Source organism: Anomaloglossus baeobatrachus, chromosome 7, assembly GCF_048569485.1.
Source record: "Anomaloglossus baeobatrachus isolate aAnoBae1 chromosome 7, aAnoBae1.hap1, whole genome shotgun sequence".
In the NCBI taxonomy this organism is placed as follows: domain Eukaryota; kingdom Metazoa; phylum Chordata; class Amphibia; order Anura; family Aromobatidae; genus Anomaloglossus; species Anomaloglossus baeobatrachus.
The window spans coordinates 24,105,120-24,121,328 of record NC_134359.1 but is presented as its reverse complement, the minus strand read 5'-3'; the positions used below and the strand labels follow the sequence as shown (position 1 = coordinate 24,121,328).

The 16,209-nt window shown below is 41.3% G+C and overlaps 1 protein-coding gene across 1 annotated transcript in view; it reads right to left on the bottom strand.

Moving 5' to 3' along the window:
• THSD7B (thrombospondin type 1 domain containing 7B) overlaps positions 1-16,209 on the bottom strand; it is a 593,888-nt gene that overhangs the window by 266,701 nt on the left and 310,978 nt on the right. The window contains exons 8-11 of the mRNA XM_075317161.1: positions 13,596-13,784; positions 11,389-11,623; positions 8,016-8,131; positions 1,403-1,535 (exon numbers count right to left, since the gene is read on the bottom strand). Of these exons, the coding sequence (XP_075173276.1) occupies positions 1,403-1,535; positions 8,016-8,131; positions 11,389-11,623; positions 13,596-13,784 (673 nt within the window). The remainder of the gene's footprint in view (positions 1-1,402; positions 1,536-8,015; positions 8,132-11,388; positions 11,624-13,595; positions 13,785-16,209) is intronic.

The following is a 16,209-nucleotide window of genomic DNA, read 5'->3' as shown; positions in this document are numbered from 1 at the left end:
GGGCCTTTAGACGAGTTGTTTCTATGGTACGAATGCCCTGGTGGTGGATATACGAGGTGCACTATACTTTTTGGACATTTCTTCCGGATGGCAGATTGGATTTACGCCGGTCCATATTCTGCAGAAAACGTTCCAAAAGAAATGTAAATCTGTGCTCAATGGTCATGAACTGCCAAATGTGCACCCAAGGGAGGACAACCAAGGTATTCACCCGCCATTAGCACATATTGACATTGAATATGTTGGTGACTCTTAATAAAACAATCTGAATTATCCGAGGCTCGAGTAATGAATTGACGTCAATCATTGGCTCATAGCGATGAATGAGCCGAGATGAGGTTAATGCAGTCAGATCATCAGAATAAATACGGGAGCGGAGAGACGCCGGCAGGAGGCGGCAGGTCAGGGGGCCGGCTCCGGTAATACGAGGAGGCTCTTATTTTAGGTATAATCTGTAATTAATCCGACGTTCCACAAAACATAACTGTAATTACATCTCTGTGACACGGGTCGGCGGCTGATAGAAATTCACTTTGAGATCCTTTCGTTTTAAATACTACGGAGAATTAATCTCCTGCAATATCGGAAAACATCGCCGCCGTTAATCAACTCGTGTGATCAATGACACCGCACCGGCGCTGTTAATTAACCTCCATGGTTTGATCCAAAAACAAAGAGGGAAACTAAAAAACTAAGACTAGGAATGAAGCGCAGGTGATATATGTATTACATTGTGCGACTTGGGTATTATACGGGCTTTTTTTTCACGGCCTTCACTCTGCAGGATACATTATGTAATATTTTATTAGTTTGGCCACTAAGAACACGGTGAAACCATGAAGAAAAAAAATATAGGTGATGTAAGTTTATATACAAGATGGGGAAAATAAGTAATTGATACCGATTGTTGCAGGCGCGGGACCTCAATGCCGGCGAGCGTGGATGACGTAGGACGCGTCATGCACCCAGGCTTCAGAAGGAGGACAAAGATGGCCGAAAGAGGAGGCGCCGGTACCTGAGAACTGAGACTCCGATCCGTCCAGTCCGCACCGCACCGCCCCTTAGGTGAGTATTATAAAGTGATGTTTACGCTCTACACAGCGGTTTGGGCTCTTATATACAGTATGTTAGAATTCTGTATATAAGAGCCCGGTGGTGGTGGCCGCAGCTTATAGTCACCAAATCTGGTGACAGGTTCCCTTTAATAACCCACATGAACATCAAAATCTATCCTCGGGAAGAGATGTGGCTCAGTGATCAAGGGTAACAGAAGACCCCTGGTGCAGTTACCATGGACTCATGAAATGGCTGCTTATATTTAAACAAATATTTTAAACATTTAGGACCAATTAAAAGTCATGTGACGCCCCCATCATAACTTGTATAGTACAACAGCCTTTACCTGTACATACGACAGATGTGGACATCCTCACACTCCCTCTCCTCATACAGAGTATCCGGACACTCCTGACCGCCATTCACAGCATCTTGTAATATTATCCTGTACCGCGACTGCTTAACCGCCGAGGCGTTTCCTAAAATGGATTGAAACGGTCAAATTACTAATGAATATGCTGCCATGTTTATATCCCCTCTGCCTGTTACTACATCGGGGTCGGTTTGTCTTCAGAACACGTTCCTTAATCTAGGGGCACATGGCACTCACATCAGCGGGTGTCCAAGGATTCATACCTGGTTAAAATCACCACCCATAAATAGGTAGACAGTATCCAAATAGTTAGTAGAGATAAAGAGAAAATGCCTAATACAAATAGCAAGAGTTAATCTCTGCTGGTCTGCTTTCTCCTTTGATCACATGTTATGGGGAGGCCTATCACATCTGCTCCTCTCCTATTTATGCTGGTTGAATCCTTCCACCCATGCCAGCTATAGTTTATTCTGTGTTGGTATGTGAGGTGTGGTGTCCCAGACTTACTGGTGAAAGTTGTGCTCATTGCTTGGAGTTGTTGTAGAGTTTTCCCCTGTTGTTTTGTAGCTTCCTTCCTGCTCTTGTGTTTCCTCCTGAATCTTTTATTGTCTTTTACCTTTGTTTGTGCGCTTTGACAGAGTTTGGTTTTCCCTTCTCTGTCTTTATCTGTGGCTTTCAACACACTCCTGTCCCGTCCTCAGTGGGGCAAGGGGGAATCAGATCAGGACTGGTCAGGAGCAGGGCCAGAAAGGACTCAGACATCTCCACCATCAGGAGTATCCCTGAGGTTAGGGATCGCATAGGGCCTCCTAGCTTGAGGGAAAACTTAGAATCCCTGGTTTGCCGCTATCTCATAGTCGTGATAAAGGGTCCACTGACAATAAGTAGATCACAAAATGTCCCACTACTAATACCCCAATAATCAGTCTTAATGTGTGGGAAACCCTGGCAGGACGTTTTCAGTTTCCATACAGCGCCTCCACAGGAATAATTAAGTATTACACAATGCACTTTCAAATCAACAGGTTGTTTGTAGAATACAGCTTCAATAAAACTTGGCACTCAAAATAAAATGAAATAAACTGAAGTTTTTAATAGGAGTGCTTGCAATCCATAAACAAAGACGTTTCGGTCTCATAGACCTTCATCAGTACCGCAGTGGACACTGCAAGTCAGCAGTTCCTAGGGAAATCTGTACTGATGAAGGTCTATGAGACCGAAACGTCTTTATTTATGGATTGCAAGCACCCCTATTAAATATTTCAATTTATTTCATTATATTTTGAGTGCCAAATTTTATTGAAGTTGTATTACGGATTCGGATCCGACTTGTGCACCACCCCATAGAGAAGTGCCACGTTTTCTCCATAGTTTGGAGGTCCCGTCCTGTATTATACAGTGAGAGAGACCTTTCCGCCCCACTGAACAGAATACCCCCTTTTTTTCTATTAACTCAGAATAACCTACTATGGCAGATGGAAATGGGTTTCTAAATTAGGCAAGACTTCAGGATTTTCTCTGCAGACACACTGCATTAAGGCTGGCTTCAAATACATGGTCCGAATACAAACTGCAATGTACGGACTTGCCCGAGTCTCATCGCCTGAGCACACACTCACACTCATATCACTCATATAAGCCTATCAGGCGGTTGAATTTGGGTCAGGAAACCAGTGGCCGGTTTAGATATTACAATCTGTGGATGGTGGATGGTGGGTGTCTGCAGCCACTCGAAGACTGATAGTCAACACCAAGGGTGTATATAACACTGAGGCATGGCTCATCTCTTCTTTTAAAGGGCAGTGGAAAAACAGTACAGGGACCCCTTCTTCTTCCTACAAAATGTCACAGTTGTCGCTCTGTAGTAAGAGACTAGTGACAGGTTCTGGGCCAGGGTCTCTTCGCCTTCTGAGACTGCAGATTTTATTTATTCCTTTTCCTTTGGGGAGGAGAGGGTTAATGTCAGCATTCCTTGCCAGCAAGCATTCTCTTAACCTTCACAGGTGTTTCCATTTTGGACCACTCCCAGTCCCTATATATACCATCTGCTCCCAGTAGAGGGTGCCAGTTATTCGCATTAATTTGGATGCTTGGCCTGGAGGTGGAAGGAGCTGGTGGAACCCTCTTTGCAAGTTGATGTGTAGGCTGCAGTCCTGTCACTGACTTGAGCTGACTGACGTTTTTTTCCCCTGTCGGTGTATCCTTCCCCTTGTGTGTTATTAGTCCAGTGGTAAGGCTAGCGTCCCTCACCTGCCAGCTCACTAGCCAGGGCTATTCCAGGATCTCAGGTATCCTGTTTGGCGACAGGTGCGGAAGAACCTGTATAGGGACTGGATAGGAGTGCAGTATACAGCTGCAGGTGAGTGACACAGGTGTCCCATCTTCCCCCTCACTAGCTCTAGGGCCTACCATTGTTAGTGTCCCCGATGTACCCCTTGCTTTGTTGAATGGCGTGTTGTACGCCATACTTGCCGTTGTGACTCGCGTGACTCAAAATTAGTAGTCAGCTCAAGAATATTGGAAAACCAATAGAGGTGTAAACCAGCATCAAGTCCTACTGTCCCATAGGGAAAATTGGGCATCAACCAGCTCCAAACGATTTTAATATTTGCCAAGGAGCCGTGAAATGTCTCTGTGCACCGGTGGTCATAAAGGATCATAACTTTAGTTTACAGCAATGTTCCCCAACACCAGTCCTGAAGAGCCACCAACAGCGCTTATTTTCTGGATTTCCATAGTATTAATGATATTAAAGGAGTTGTCCACTACTTGGACAACTCCTTCTCATTCCCCTTGTTCACCCCCATGAAAATAAATAAGCCTATACTCACCTCCAGTGCAACCGCGGTTCCATCGATGTCTAATGCCACGTTCCACGTGACATTGTTATAACAAGCGATCCCCGGTTTACAATATTCTTGGGCTGATTACTAATCTTGTGTCACGCGAGTGACAACGGCAAGTATGGCGTACAACACACCATTCAACAAAGCAAGGGGTACATCGGGGATACTAACAACGGTGGGCCCTAGCGCTAGTGAGGGGGAACACGGGACACCTCCTCCACTCACCTGCAGCTGTATGCTGCACTCCTAGCCAGTCCCTATACAGGTTCCTCACCTGTCACTAAGGAAAATACCTGAGATCCTGGAATAGCCCTGGCTAGTGAGCTGGCAGGTGATGGACGCTAGCCCTTCCACTGGACTAATAACGCCTTCGGACATTTGAGCTGACTTCCTGCTCAAACGACTACTGATTGGCCCTGGGCCCCAGGAACACAGCTTCAAACATTGCTGGAACCGCGGCAGCACCGGAGGTGAGTATAGGCTTATTTATTTTTACAGGGGCGAATAAGGGGAATGAGATGGGGTTGTCCAAGTAGTGGACAAGCCCTTTAATAATTTAATCAGCTGCACAGGTGACGACTCCAGCACTGTGCAATACTAAGGAAATCCTGGAAACCTGCCATGATGGTGGCTCCTGAGGACTGGCGTTGGGGAACATTGACTTACAGCAGAGAAGTAACTATTTAAAGGGTTAAGTTTTTCCTCTCCTATTTATGATCCACAGCTTTCTGCAGAATGTTTTACATACATACTTATCTCACACGCTGAGGAGAAGTGCTTTCCCCGTGAACATTATATCATTTCCTACTATAATTGTGCAGGTATTTTGAGCAGCTGATGATAGTAGCACAGATGTTGCGGATTCCATTCAAGGAGCGCGGAAGACGGTTATTCCTTTCATTAGTGCTCGAATGTTCAGCCAGCGAAGCCTGGGGACACGGCGGCCCTGTCAGGTTCACTGCACGTTCACAACGCGCCACTCACTATTCATTTATAGATTGGCTTTATTTACAACAAATACACAAAGACATTATTCATATCAGGAGTCATAGTATAGATAAATCCAAAGATGTATATTAAATCACGCGCCTGTGCTTTGTATTATCTGCCCAGAGGAGACGGGAAAGGGAAGTGACAACTGTTCTGAACATATCTCTGGTTCAAGAAAATGGTTGTCACTTACAATGATATTACCACCAAAACACAGTAACTACAATACTCACCGATGTAAAAAAAACAACAAAAATCAACCCATTATAATACTGCCCTATATACAAGAATATAACTACTATAATACTGCTCCTATGAACAAGAATATAACTAGTATAATACTGCTCCTATGTACAAGAATATAACTACTATAATACTGCTCCTATGTACAAGAATATAACTACTATAATACTGCTCCTATGTACAAGAATATAACTACTATAATACTGCTCCTATGAACAAGAATATAACTACTATAATACTGCCCTATATACAAGAATATAACTACTATAATACTGCTCCTATGAACAAGAATATAACTACTATAATACTGCTCCTATGTACAAGAATATAACTACTATAATACTGCTCCTATGTACAAGAATATAACTACTATAATACTGCCCCTATGTACAAGAATATAATTACTATAATACTGCCCCTATGTACAAGAATATAACTACTATAATACTGCCCCTATGTACAAGAATATAATTACTATAATACTGCCCCTATGTACAAAAATATAACTAATATAATACTGCCCCTATGTACAAGAATATAACTACTATAATACTGCCCCTATGTACAAGAATATAACTACTATAATACTGCCTCCTATGTACAAGAATATAACTACTATAATACTGCTCCTATGTACAGGAATATAACTGTTATAATACTGCCCCTATGTACAAGAATATAACTACTATAATACTGCTCCTATATACAAGAATGTAACTACTATAATACTGCTCCTATGAACAAGAATATAACTACTATAATACTGCCCCTATGTACAAGAATATAACTACTATAATACTGCACCCTATGTACAAGAATATAACTACTATAATACTGCCCCCTATGTACAAGAATATAACTACTATAATACTGCTCCTATGTACAAGAATATAACTACTATAATACTGCCCCCATGTACAAGAATATAACTACTATAATACTGCCTCTATGTACAAGAATATAACTACTATAATACTGCCCCCTATGTACAAGAATATAACTACTATAATACTGCTCCTATATACAAGAATATAACTACTATAATACTGCCCCTATGTACAAGAATATAACTACTATAATACTGCCCCCTATGTACAAGAATATAACTACTATAATACTGCTCCTATATACAAGAATATAACTACTATATTACTGCCCCTATGTACAAGTATATAACTACTATAATACTGCCCCTATGTACAAGAATATAACTACTATAATACTGCCCCTTATATACAAGAATATAACTACTATAATACTGCCCCTATGTACAAGAATATAACTACTATAATACTGCATCTATTTACAAGAATATAACTACTAACATACTGCCCCTATGTACAAGAATATAACTACTATAATATTGCCCCTATATACAAGAATATAACTACTATAATACTGCCCCCTATTTACAAGAATATAACTACTATAATACTGCCCCTATGTACAAGAATATAACTACTATAATACTTCCCCTATGTACAAGAATATAACTACTATAATACTGCCCCTATGTACAAGAATATAACTACTATAATACTGCCCCTATGTACAAGAATATAACTACTATAATACTGCCCCTATATATAAGACTATAACTACTATAATACTGCCTCTATGTACAAGAATATAACTATTATAATACTGCCCCCTATGTACAAGAATATAACTACTATAATACTGCCCCTATGTATAAGAATATAACTACTATAATACTGCTCCTATGTACAACAATATGACTACTATAATACTGCCCCCTATGTACAAGAATATAACTACTATAATACTGCCCCTATGTACAAGAATATAACTACTATAATACTGCCCCTATGTACAAGAATATAACTACTATAATATTGGGCGGCTCAGTGGTTAGCACTGCAGTCTTGCAGCGCTGGGGTCCTGGGTTCAAATCCCACCAAGGACACCATCTGCAAGGAGTCTGTATGTTCTCCCCGTGTTTGCGTAGGTTTCCTCCCACACTCCAAAGACATACAGATAGGGAATTTAGATTGTGAGCCCCAATGGGGACAGTGTTCCTGATGTATGTAAAGCGCTGTGGAATATGTTAGCGCTATATAAAAATAAAGATTTATTTTTTTATTTATTTATACTGCTCCTATGTACAAGAATATAACTACTATAATACTGCCTCCTATGTACAAGAATATAACTACTATAATACTGCCCCTATGTACAGGAATATAACTACTATAAAACTGCCCCCTATGTACAAGAATATAACTACTATAATACTGCCTCCTATGTACAAGAATATAACTACTATAATACTGCCCTCTATGTGCAAGAATATAACTACTATAATACTGCCCCTATATACAAGAATATAACTACTATAATACTGCCCCTATGTACAAGAATATAACTACTATAATACTGCCCTCTATGTACAAGAATATAACTACTATAATACTGCCCCTATGTACAAAAATATAACTACTATAATACTGAACATTACAAAGTCTGCTGTAGAGACATACACTCACCTGGCTGACATTCTTTGGGGCATGGAGTCCACTCGCTAAATAAAGTTACAATACAATCCTTAGAGCATGGTAAAGTACAGGACCGAAATGTTTCTGGTTTAGTAGATTCTGGGCATCTGAAAAGTATAAAAGAAGTCAAATGTTAACACTAAATGCCTCTCATAATCTATCTATGTAACGTGTTTCCATGAAAATAAGAAATAGTCTTATATTATTTTTTGCTCAGAAAAATGCGCCTAGGGCTTATTTTCAGGGAATGTCTTATTTTTTTCCTTGAACAATTCGCATTTGTTCTTGCACAAAAATAAAATCAACATTTATTCAAATATAGTTACAGTCAGGGCCAGAAATATTTGGACAGTGACACAAGTTTTGTTATTTTAGCTGTTTACAAAAACATGTTCAGAAATACAATTATATATATAATATGGGCTGAAAGTGCACACTCCCAGCTGCAATATGAGAGTTTTCACATCCAAATCGGAGAAAGGATTTAGGAATCATAGCTCTGTAATGCATAGCCTCCTCTTTTTCAAGGGACCAAAAGTAATTGGACAAGGGACTCTAAGGGCTGCAATTAACTCTGAAGGCGTCTCCCTTGTTAACCTGTAATCAATGAAGTAGTTAAAAGGTCTGGGGTTGATTACAGGTGTGTGGTTTTGCATCTGGAAGCTGTTGCTGTGACCAGACAACATGCGGTCTAAGGAACTCTCAATTGAGGTGAAGCAGAACATCCTGAGGCTGAAAAAAAAGAAAAAATCCATCAGAGAGATAGCAGACATGCTTGGAGTAGCAAAATCAACAGTCGGGTACATTCTGAGAAAAAAGGAATTGACTGGTGAGCTTGGGAACTCAAAAAGGCCTGGGCGTCCACGGATGACAACAGTGGTGGATGATCGCCGCATACTTTCTTTGGTGAAGAAGAACCCGTTCACAACATCAACTGAAGTCCAGAACACTCTCAGTGAAGTAGGTGTATCTGTCTCTAAGTCAACAGTACAGAGAAGACTCCATGAAAGTAAATACAAAGGGTTCACATCTAGATGCAAACCATTCATCAATTCCAAAAATAGACAGGCCAGAGTTAAATTTGCTGAAAAACACCTCATGAAGCCAGCTCAGTTCTGGAAAAGTATTCTATGGACAGATGAGACAAAGATCAACCTGTACCAGAATGATGGGAAGAAAAAAGTGTGGAGAAGAAAGGGAACGGCACATGATGCAAGGCACACCACATCCTCTGTAAAACATGGTGGAGGCAACGTGATGGCATGGGCATGCATGGCTTTCAATGGCACTGGGTCACTTGTGTTTATTGATGACATAACAGCAGACAAGAGTAGCCGGAAGAATTCTGAAGTGTACCGGGATATACTTTCAGCCCAGATTCAGCCAAATGCCGCAAAGTTGATCGGACGGCGCTTCATAGTACAGATGGACAATGACCCCAAGCATACAGCCAAAGCTACCCAGGAGTTCATGAGTGCAAAAAAGTGGAACATTCTGCAATGGCCAAGTCAATCACCAGATCTTAACCCAATTGAGCATGCATTTCACTTGCTCAAATCCAGACTTAAGACGGAAAGACCCACAAACAAGCAAGACCTGAAGGCTGCGGCTGTAAAGGCCTGGCAAAGCATTAAGAAGGAGGAAACCCAGCGTTTGGTGATGTCCATGGGTTCCAGACTTAAGGCAGTGATTGCCTCCAAAGGATTCGCAACAAAATATTGAAAATAAAAATATTTTGTTTGGGTTTGGTTTATTTGTCCAATTACTTTTGACCTCCTAAAATGTGGAGTGTTTGTAAAGAAATGTGACAATTCCTACAATTTCTATCAGATATTTTTGTTCAAACCTTCAAATTAAACGTTACAATCTGCACTTGAATTCTGTTGTAGAGATTTCATTTCAAATCCAATGTGGTGGCATGCAGAGCCCAACTCGAGAAAATTGTGTCACTGTCCAAATATTTCTGGACCTAACTGTATATTGCATTCTGGAACATCAACCTAACTCTCCAAACCCTGTGTTATTCTATCTATCTATCTATCCCTCTATCTATCTATCTATCTATCTATCTATCTATCTATCTATCTATCGTTCTATCTAGACACTGTACATACATACCTGCCTGTTTTCTCTTCAGATTTAGACTCCTGCAATTAAGAGACCTTTTGGGGACAACCTAGTCACATGATGTGATATCAGAAAAGTCCTTAAGCAGTCTTATCATCAGGATATATATGTTTGGGGCCCTGTGAAATTGCCCAGTTTACACTCCCTTCCCCTTAATGCCACTCCTGAATACCAGCCTGTCTCCTGTTCAGTTCTTTTAGACTCCTGCAATTAAGAGACCTTTTGGTGATAACTTAGTCACATGATGTGATGTCACAAAGGTCCTTAAGCAGTCTTATCAGGATATATGTTTGGGGCCCTGTGAAATTGCCCAGTTTACTCTCCCTTCCCCATAATGCCAGTCCTCTATACCAGCCTGTCTCCTGTTCAGTTCTTTTAGACTCCTGCAGTTAAGAGACCTTTGATTACATCAGGTCACATGACTGAAGTCATCAAAGGTCCTTAAACAATCTTAACCTCGTAATACAACTGCAGGGGTCCCTAAGAGAGTGGGGGGCTGTTGTGAATATCATCAGAGATAGTGCTGTTCCCGGGAGTGTTTCTAGGCTCCCTCTGGTGGCTAGTGCTGGTAGTGAGTCTGATGCTGCATCTGTCGCTCAGACAGGTGTTGGAGATGATTGCTGTTTCAGAAAGCCTATGGAGATATTGTGCAGTTTACTCTCCCTTCCTGGTAATGCCAGTCCTGAATACCAGCATGTCTCCTGTTCAGTTGTTTTAGACTCCTGCAATTAAGAGACCTTTTGTTACATCATGTCACATGACTAAAGGTCCTTAAACAATCTTAACCTCGTAATACAACTGCTGGGGTTAGAGCGTGGGGACCCTGAGATATTGTGCAGTTTGACTCCTCCTAACACCAGCCCTGACTGTAACGAGGCCTTGTTTTTAGAGTAGGGCTTATATTTCAAGCATACTCCAAAAATTCTGTAAAATCATGCTAGGGCTTATTTTTGGGGAAACACAGTATCTACGATATCTACAGTACAGTAATCTGAGGCAGGAATATATAATTTTATTGGATTATGAGAAGGACGGGATCGGGAGCCTCCATAAATCGTGCATTCTACCAGGAGTACGCACGTCTGTATATGTCCATCGTCTGTGACGCTTTCCCTCCATATTCAGTAAATGTGCCCTAATCAAAAAATGAAATCTCCAGTATAAACGGCAATATTTTTTTGTAAACACTGCAAACAAGTTTTGTTATTTTGCATTCCATTAACATTTAGTAAATGACCTTTTGCTGGTGACTTGTCCTCCGTGGCTCTTCATACAGGAAACTCTCCGGGTTTGCACCCCCGGGCCACACGCCGCCTCGTTGTTCCGGCCGGTGGTGGCGTTGGCTTGTGTTATCTTTACGTCGGCTGCGCACGGTTCCCATGGTGATGCCTCCCAGTAAAATGTCGAGCAGGGATGGTCGTTGCACAATCGATACTCATACAAGGCTTGGTTTGAAGGACAGAGTTTTCCACCTGCAGCAGACGAGGAATGATATCATTGTGGTTCGCGAACGAGTACAATACAGCAGATTCCATCGTGTCCGTAATAAGCCGAAAAAAATACATTTCTGAAGAATTCCTTTTAAATCGCATCTTAAGATTTGAAACGGACAATGAAATTAAAGGCGTATTCTCCTAGGAGACGGTAATGGAGACAAGACAGGGGCCGACTCGCAAGGTCACATTGCACGCGGCAAAAATGGAGACGTGGCCACACGTATGATCAAAAGGAGAAGTGTCTGTCTGGAGGGTTTGGAGACCGTTCTTTTCAATTGTTACACTTTCTTGCCAATTTGGGATGTTTCCTTACAAACGAATAGAGAAAGTTGTGCTGCTCTATGCATAAAAGCCCACAAGGGATCCAGTGGAACCGGAATCTATCGGATATTTATAAATATGCATACAAATGGGAACACTCCTTCAAATATACATTTTTCACACGTCCTTTTTAAAGGTGGACGTATCCCGACAACCCCCGTCCTTTCACCTTACATTGCAAACTCTACAGGAACAGCTGGGAGCCACCAAATCCACCCAAAACCTTTTCTGGGAGGGTTTTGGAGGATTTGGTGGTTCCAGAATGTTCCAGAAAAGTTAACAAATATTCCAAGGTAAAACCTATGAAGAACAGGACCACAAACGTAGAAAAATATGTATATACATTTTTAAAATGTTACTGAAAATCAATAACATTAGAAAAAAGAGGGGTGACAGTATAGTGGTATGAATACAAAACTACCTCCAATTTTTTTTTATTAGTCTATATTAACATGTATGAATAAACATGAAAAAAAAATATCATAATCTTGCCCTAGTACACAGAAATAGTAAGAAATATGCAATTACACGTCACAATACTAAAAAGACATGGCATTTATATTGGATAAGAATCCCTATTGTACCAGCCCAATAAATATAAATAAATATATGGGTGCCCACAAACAAAATTTGGGGTATACAAGAAATACAAGCAATGAAAAGCTCTAACAAGAGTATGAAGATATGCAATAGAGTATAATAAGTAATACTACCGAGCCATAATATCAAATATTGTGCATGATCATATCTACCTTATAGCGCCCGACGTGCGTTTCGCCATTGCTTCTTCTTCGCCCCTTCATTCCTACCGCATGATTATGATATGTTTTTTTTTCATGTTTATTAATACATGTTAATATTTATTAGTTTTGTATTCATAGCCCCCTTTTTTCTTTGTTTTTGTTTGCATGTTATTGATTTTCAATAAAAATGTAAAAAATATATATATTTATTTCTATGTTTCTGGTAATCTTACTGGTAGGTATTACACTTGGCTAAATTTTGACCCCTTTTGTAATATTAGCTATGGGTTGCTTCATGCACATTTCCACTGGCCCATTGGTTAGCCATCATTTTTGTAGGTTGTGAAATATTCCAAGGTGCCCAAACATAAAGTTAAGGGGCAGGACAAGGCAAAAGGGGGCGCTAATGATGCATAGCTGGAACAATAAGCCATGGCTATATAGGGGGGGAATGTATCCTTAAAAGGTGATTAAGATGATTCTAGTATGGCAATGTGGCATATAGAACGTCACAGAGGAGGATCTACCAGTTGACCACCATCTTTGGGCCAAAATCGAGAGCCACTAAAGGTTAAGATACACTGTAGTTAACTATTCTCTCAATCAATGGCCAAGTCTCATGACCAGCTCCATATACAAGAAGAAAGGTTCCAGGCGGCACTCAATTTTCAGTGCACGAGTCCAGGGAAGTCACGTAACAAAGCACAAAATCTTAATCAATGGCCAAGTCTCATGACCAGCTCTGTATACATTCATGCTCAGCTTGGCCAGTCTTGCTTAAACCAGTGCGAAAAGACCTGCCATTTTGAAATTCCTCATTCCTGACTCTTCTTCCCTCGACATGCACACAGGTGCCCATTCATGGTGCACCGCCAGGCACTCACCTTCTCCCGGGTAGGCGAGGATTGACCTGGTTCTGCTTTGCTTCCCTTCTGCATTTTTAGTAGAACACGACCTGGAGCACTGGGACCAGTCCGACCATTCACTGATGACGCAGTCCAGACTGCAGGGCACCTTACACACCAGCTGCACCGGCGGCTCATCCACACACAACTCCGAAGAGACCGGAAAGCCTGCAATAGAAAAGAGACTTTACCGTCCCCTGTAGAATCCAGTGGTCATCAGATCACAAGTACCTTTGCAATACCAGTATCATTCCTTTTGCCATAGTCACAGTCAGTCCGCAAAATCTGCATATAAACAGGAAAAACAAACTAAGGACTAATATTTCCATACGTTCTAATGGAAATTCATTGAGTTCTAACTTATAAAGGGTGAAATGTGCCAACAACTCTGCAGCATAAGTATTTGTTTACTTTTTTGTTTTTCCAGGGTGGAAAATCCACCACGGATTTCGATACCGGCATTGTAGATGAGATTTTGCAAATTTGGTGCAGAGAAATCCTATAGTAGAATTGACCGATTCTGAGGATTTTACATCCATGCATTTCTACAACCAAAACCAGACGATTTTGAAGCTCTCAAATCCGAAGAACCATTTGGTTTTGTTTTTTTTATTGGGAAGCGTCTCAGCCGCACGTGGTTGAGATTTCGGAACATTTTATGCACAATACTGGTACTGCGATCTGCAGCACATTGTCTGGACAGAAAATCCGATGTTTACTTGACCCACAGGATTTATGAGAGGGGGGACACTTCTACATTAGGATATTGAGTGACCCTGGTAACGTTGGTTTGGCAGGTACCGGCCAGAATGAATAGGATAGGTGCAAAATACCTGCTAATCAAGTCCACGTCCCAGCAAGTATCTGCCGATACATCATCATTAGCGCTGATCACATCCCGGTGCAGAAGTGCAGAAGCGAGCATTGGAGGAAAGTCCCTTTAAATTAACATGTAATGCAAGATACACTTATTTTCTGTAGTCAAAAGCCAAGATTTGGGACAAAAAGTCTGTAGAATATTGAGATACAGACAGATAGAAAGAAAGGCACTTTCTAATTAAATTCACATCGTTTTTGTGGCTTCCCCTTTAAATTCCATTCTGACTCATATCTATCCTTGCTGTGAGTTTCCACTATAAAATATGCATGGGCCCGGATCTGCTGCTTATTGGGAAACCGCGTGTTGTTCCAGACTGTGATCAATCTGCATGGACAGAACATGCCGGCTTCTGGGGTAATTGAATTGTCTCTGTTCTGTTTTCTCCCTTTCTCAATGCTGAGACTTTCTAAATATAATGCTGGAAATAAATGCAGGGACTCAATGTGAAAGTTCTGTAGATGGAAAAAAAATTGTGTGATATTTATACAACCTGCTGCTCAACTAAAACTACAGCTCCTATTGAAGTGAATGTGATCTGAGCCGCAGTACCCTAGATTGACCACTAGGGTGCTGGGCTGTTTTGGCTCCGTCCACTGTTTACTGCAAACAGCTCATCACTGGACGTTCTGGGAGTTGGACCTTGACTAATCTGATACTGATGACCCAAGGATTGGTCATGAATCCGAAAAACCTGGACAACCCCTTAAATGCTGGATACATGAGAAGTCCTGCAATTTATCAATATACTTTGTAGAATTTATAATAATTAATTAATAATTGTATTCATTTGTATAGCGCTATTAATTCCACAGCGCTTTACATATATTGGCAACACTGTCCCCATTGGGGCTCACAATCTAGAGTCCCTATCTGTAAGTCTTTGGCGTGTGGGAGGAAACCGGAGAACCCGGAGGAAACCCACGCAAACACGGGGAGAACATACAAACTCCTTATAGATGGTGTCCTTGGTGGGATTTGAACCCAGGACCCCAGCGCTGCAAGACTGCAATGCTAACCACTGAGCCACCACAAGACTGCAGTGCTAACCACTGAGCCACCACAAGACTGCAGTGCTAACCACTGAGCCACCACAAGACTGCAGTGCTAACCCCTGAGCCACCACAAGACTGCAGTGCTAACCACTGAGCCACCACAAGACTGCAGTGCTAACCACTGAGCCACCACAAGACTGCAGTGCTAACCCGTGAGCCACCACAAGACTGCAGTGCTAACCACTGAGCCACCACAAGACTGCAGTGCTAACCACTGAGCCACCACAAGACTGCAGTGCTAACCACTGAGCCACCACAAGACTGCAATGCTAACCACTGAGCCACCACAAGACTGCAATGCTAACCACTGAGCCACGTGACTCTAATGTTAAAACTTATACTCATTTTCTTGAACTCTACTCTCCTGCCAAGTCTCACACACTTTGAAAAAAATTAGAAGAAAGAAGCAAAAAAGGGAAAAAGTTGTATATTATGGAACAAATGTGGCGTGCACCATCATTTTTTTTAATTTCCCAAAAATAAAAATGAGAGTAGTAGAAAATGGGTTTTCAACACCGTGCCAATGACCCAATCGGAATCAGGAGATTAACGTTTCTTTATTTTCATGCACAGGTCAACGCGTTTCAGGAGTCTCCGCTCCCTTCATCAGGACGACAGGCAAAAAAACATCAAATCTGCTCGCCATAATACCAAAAATAAA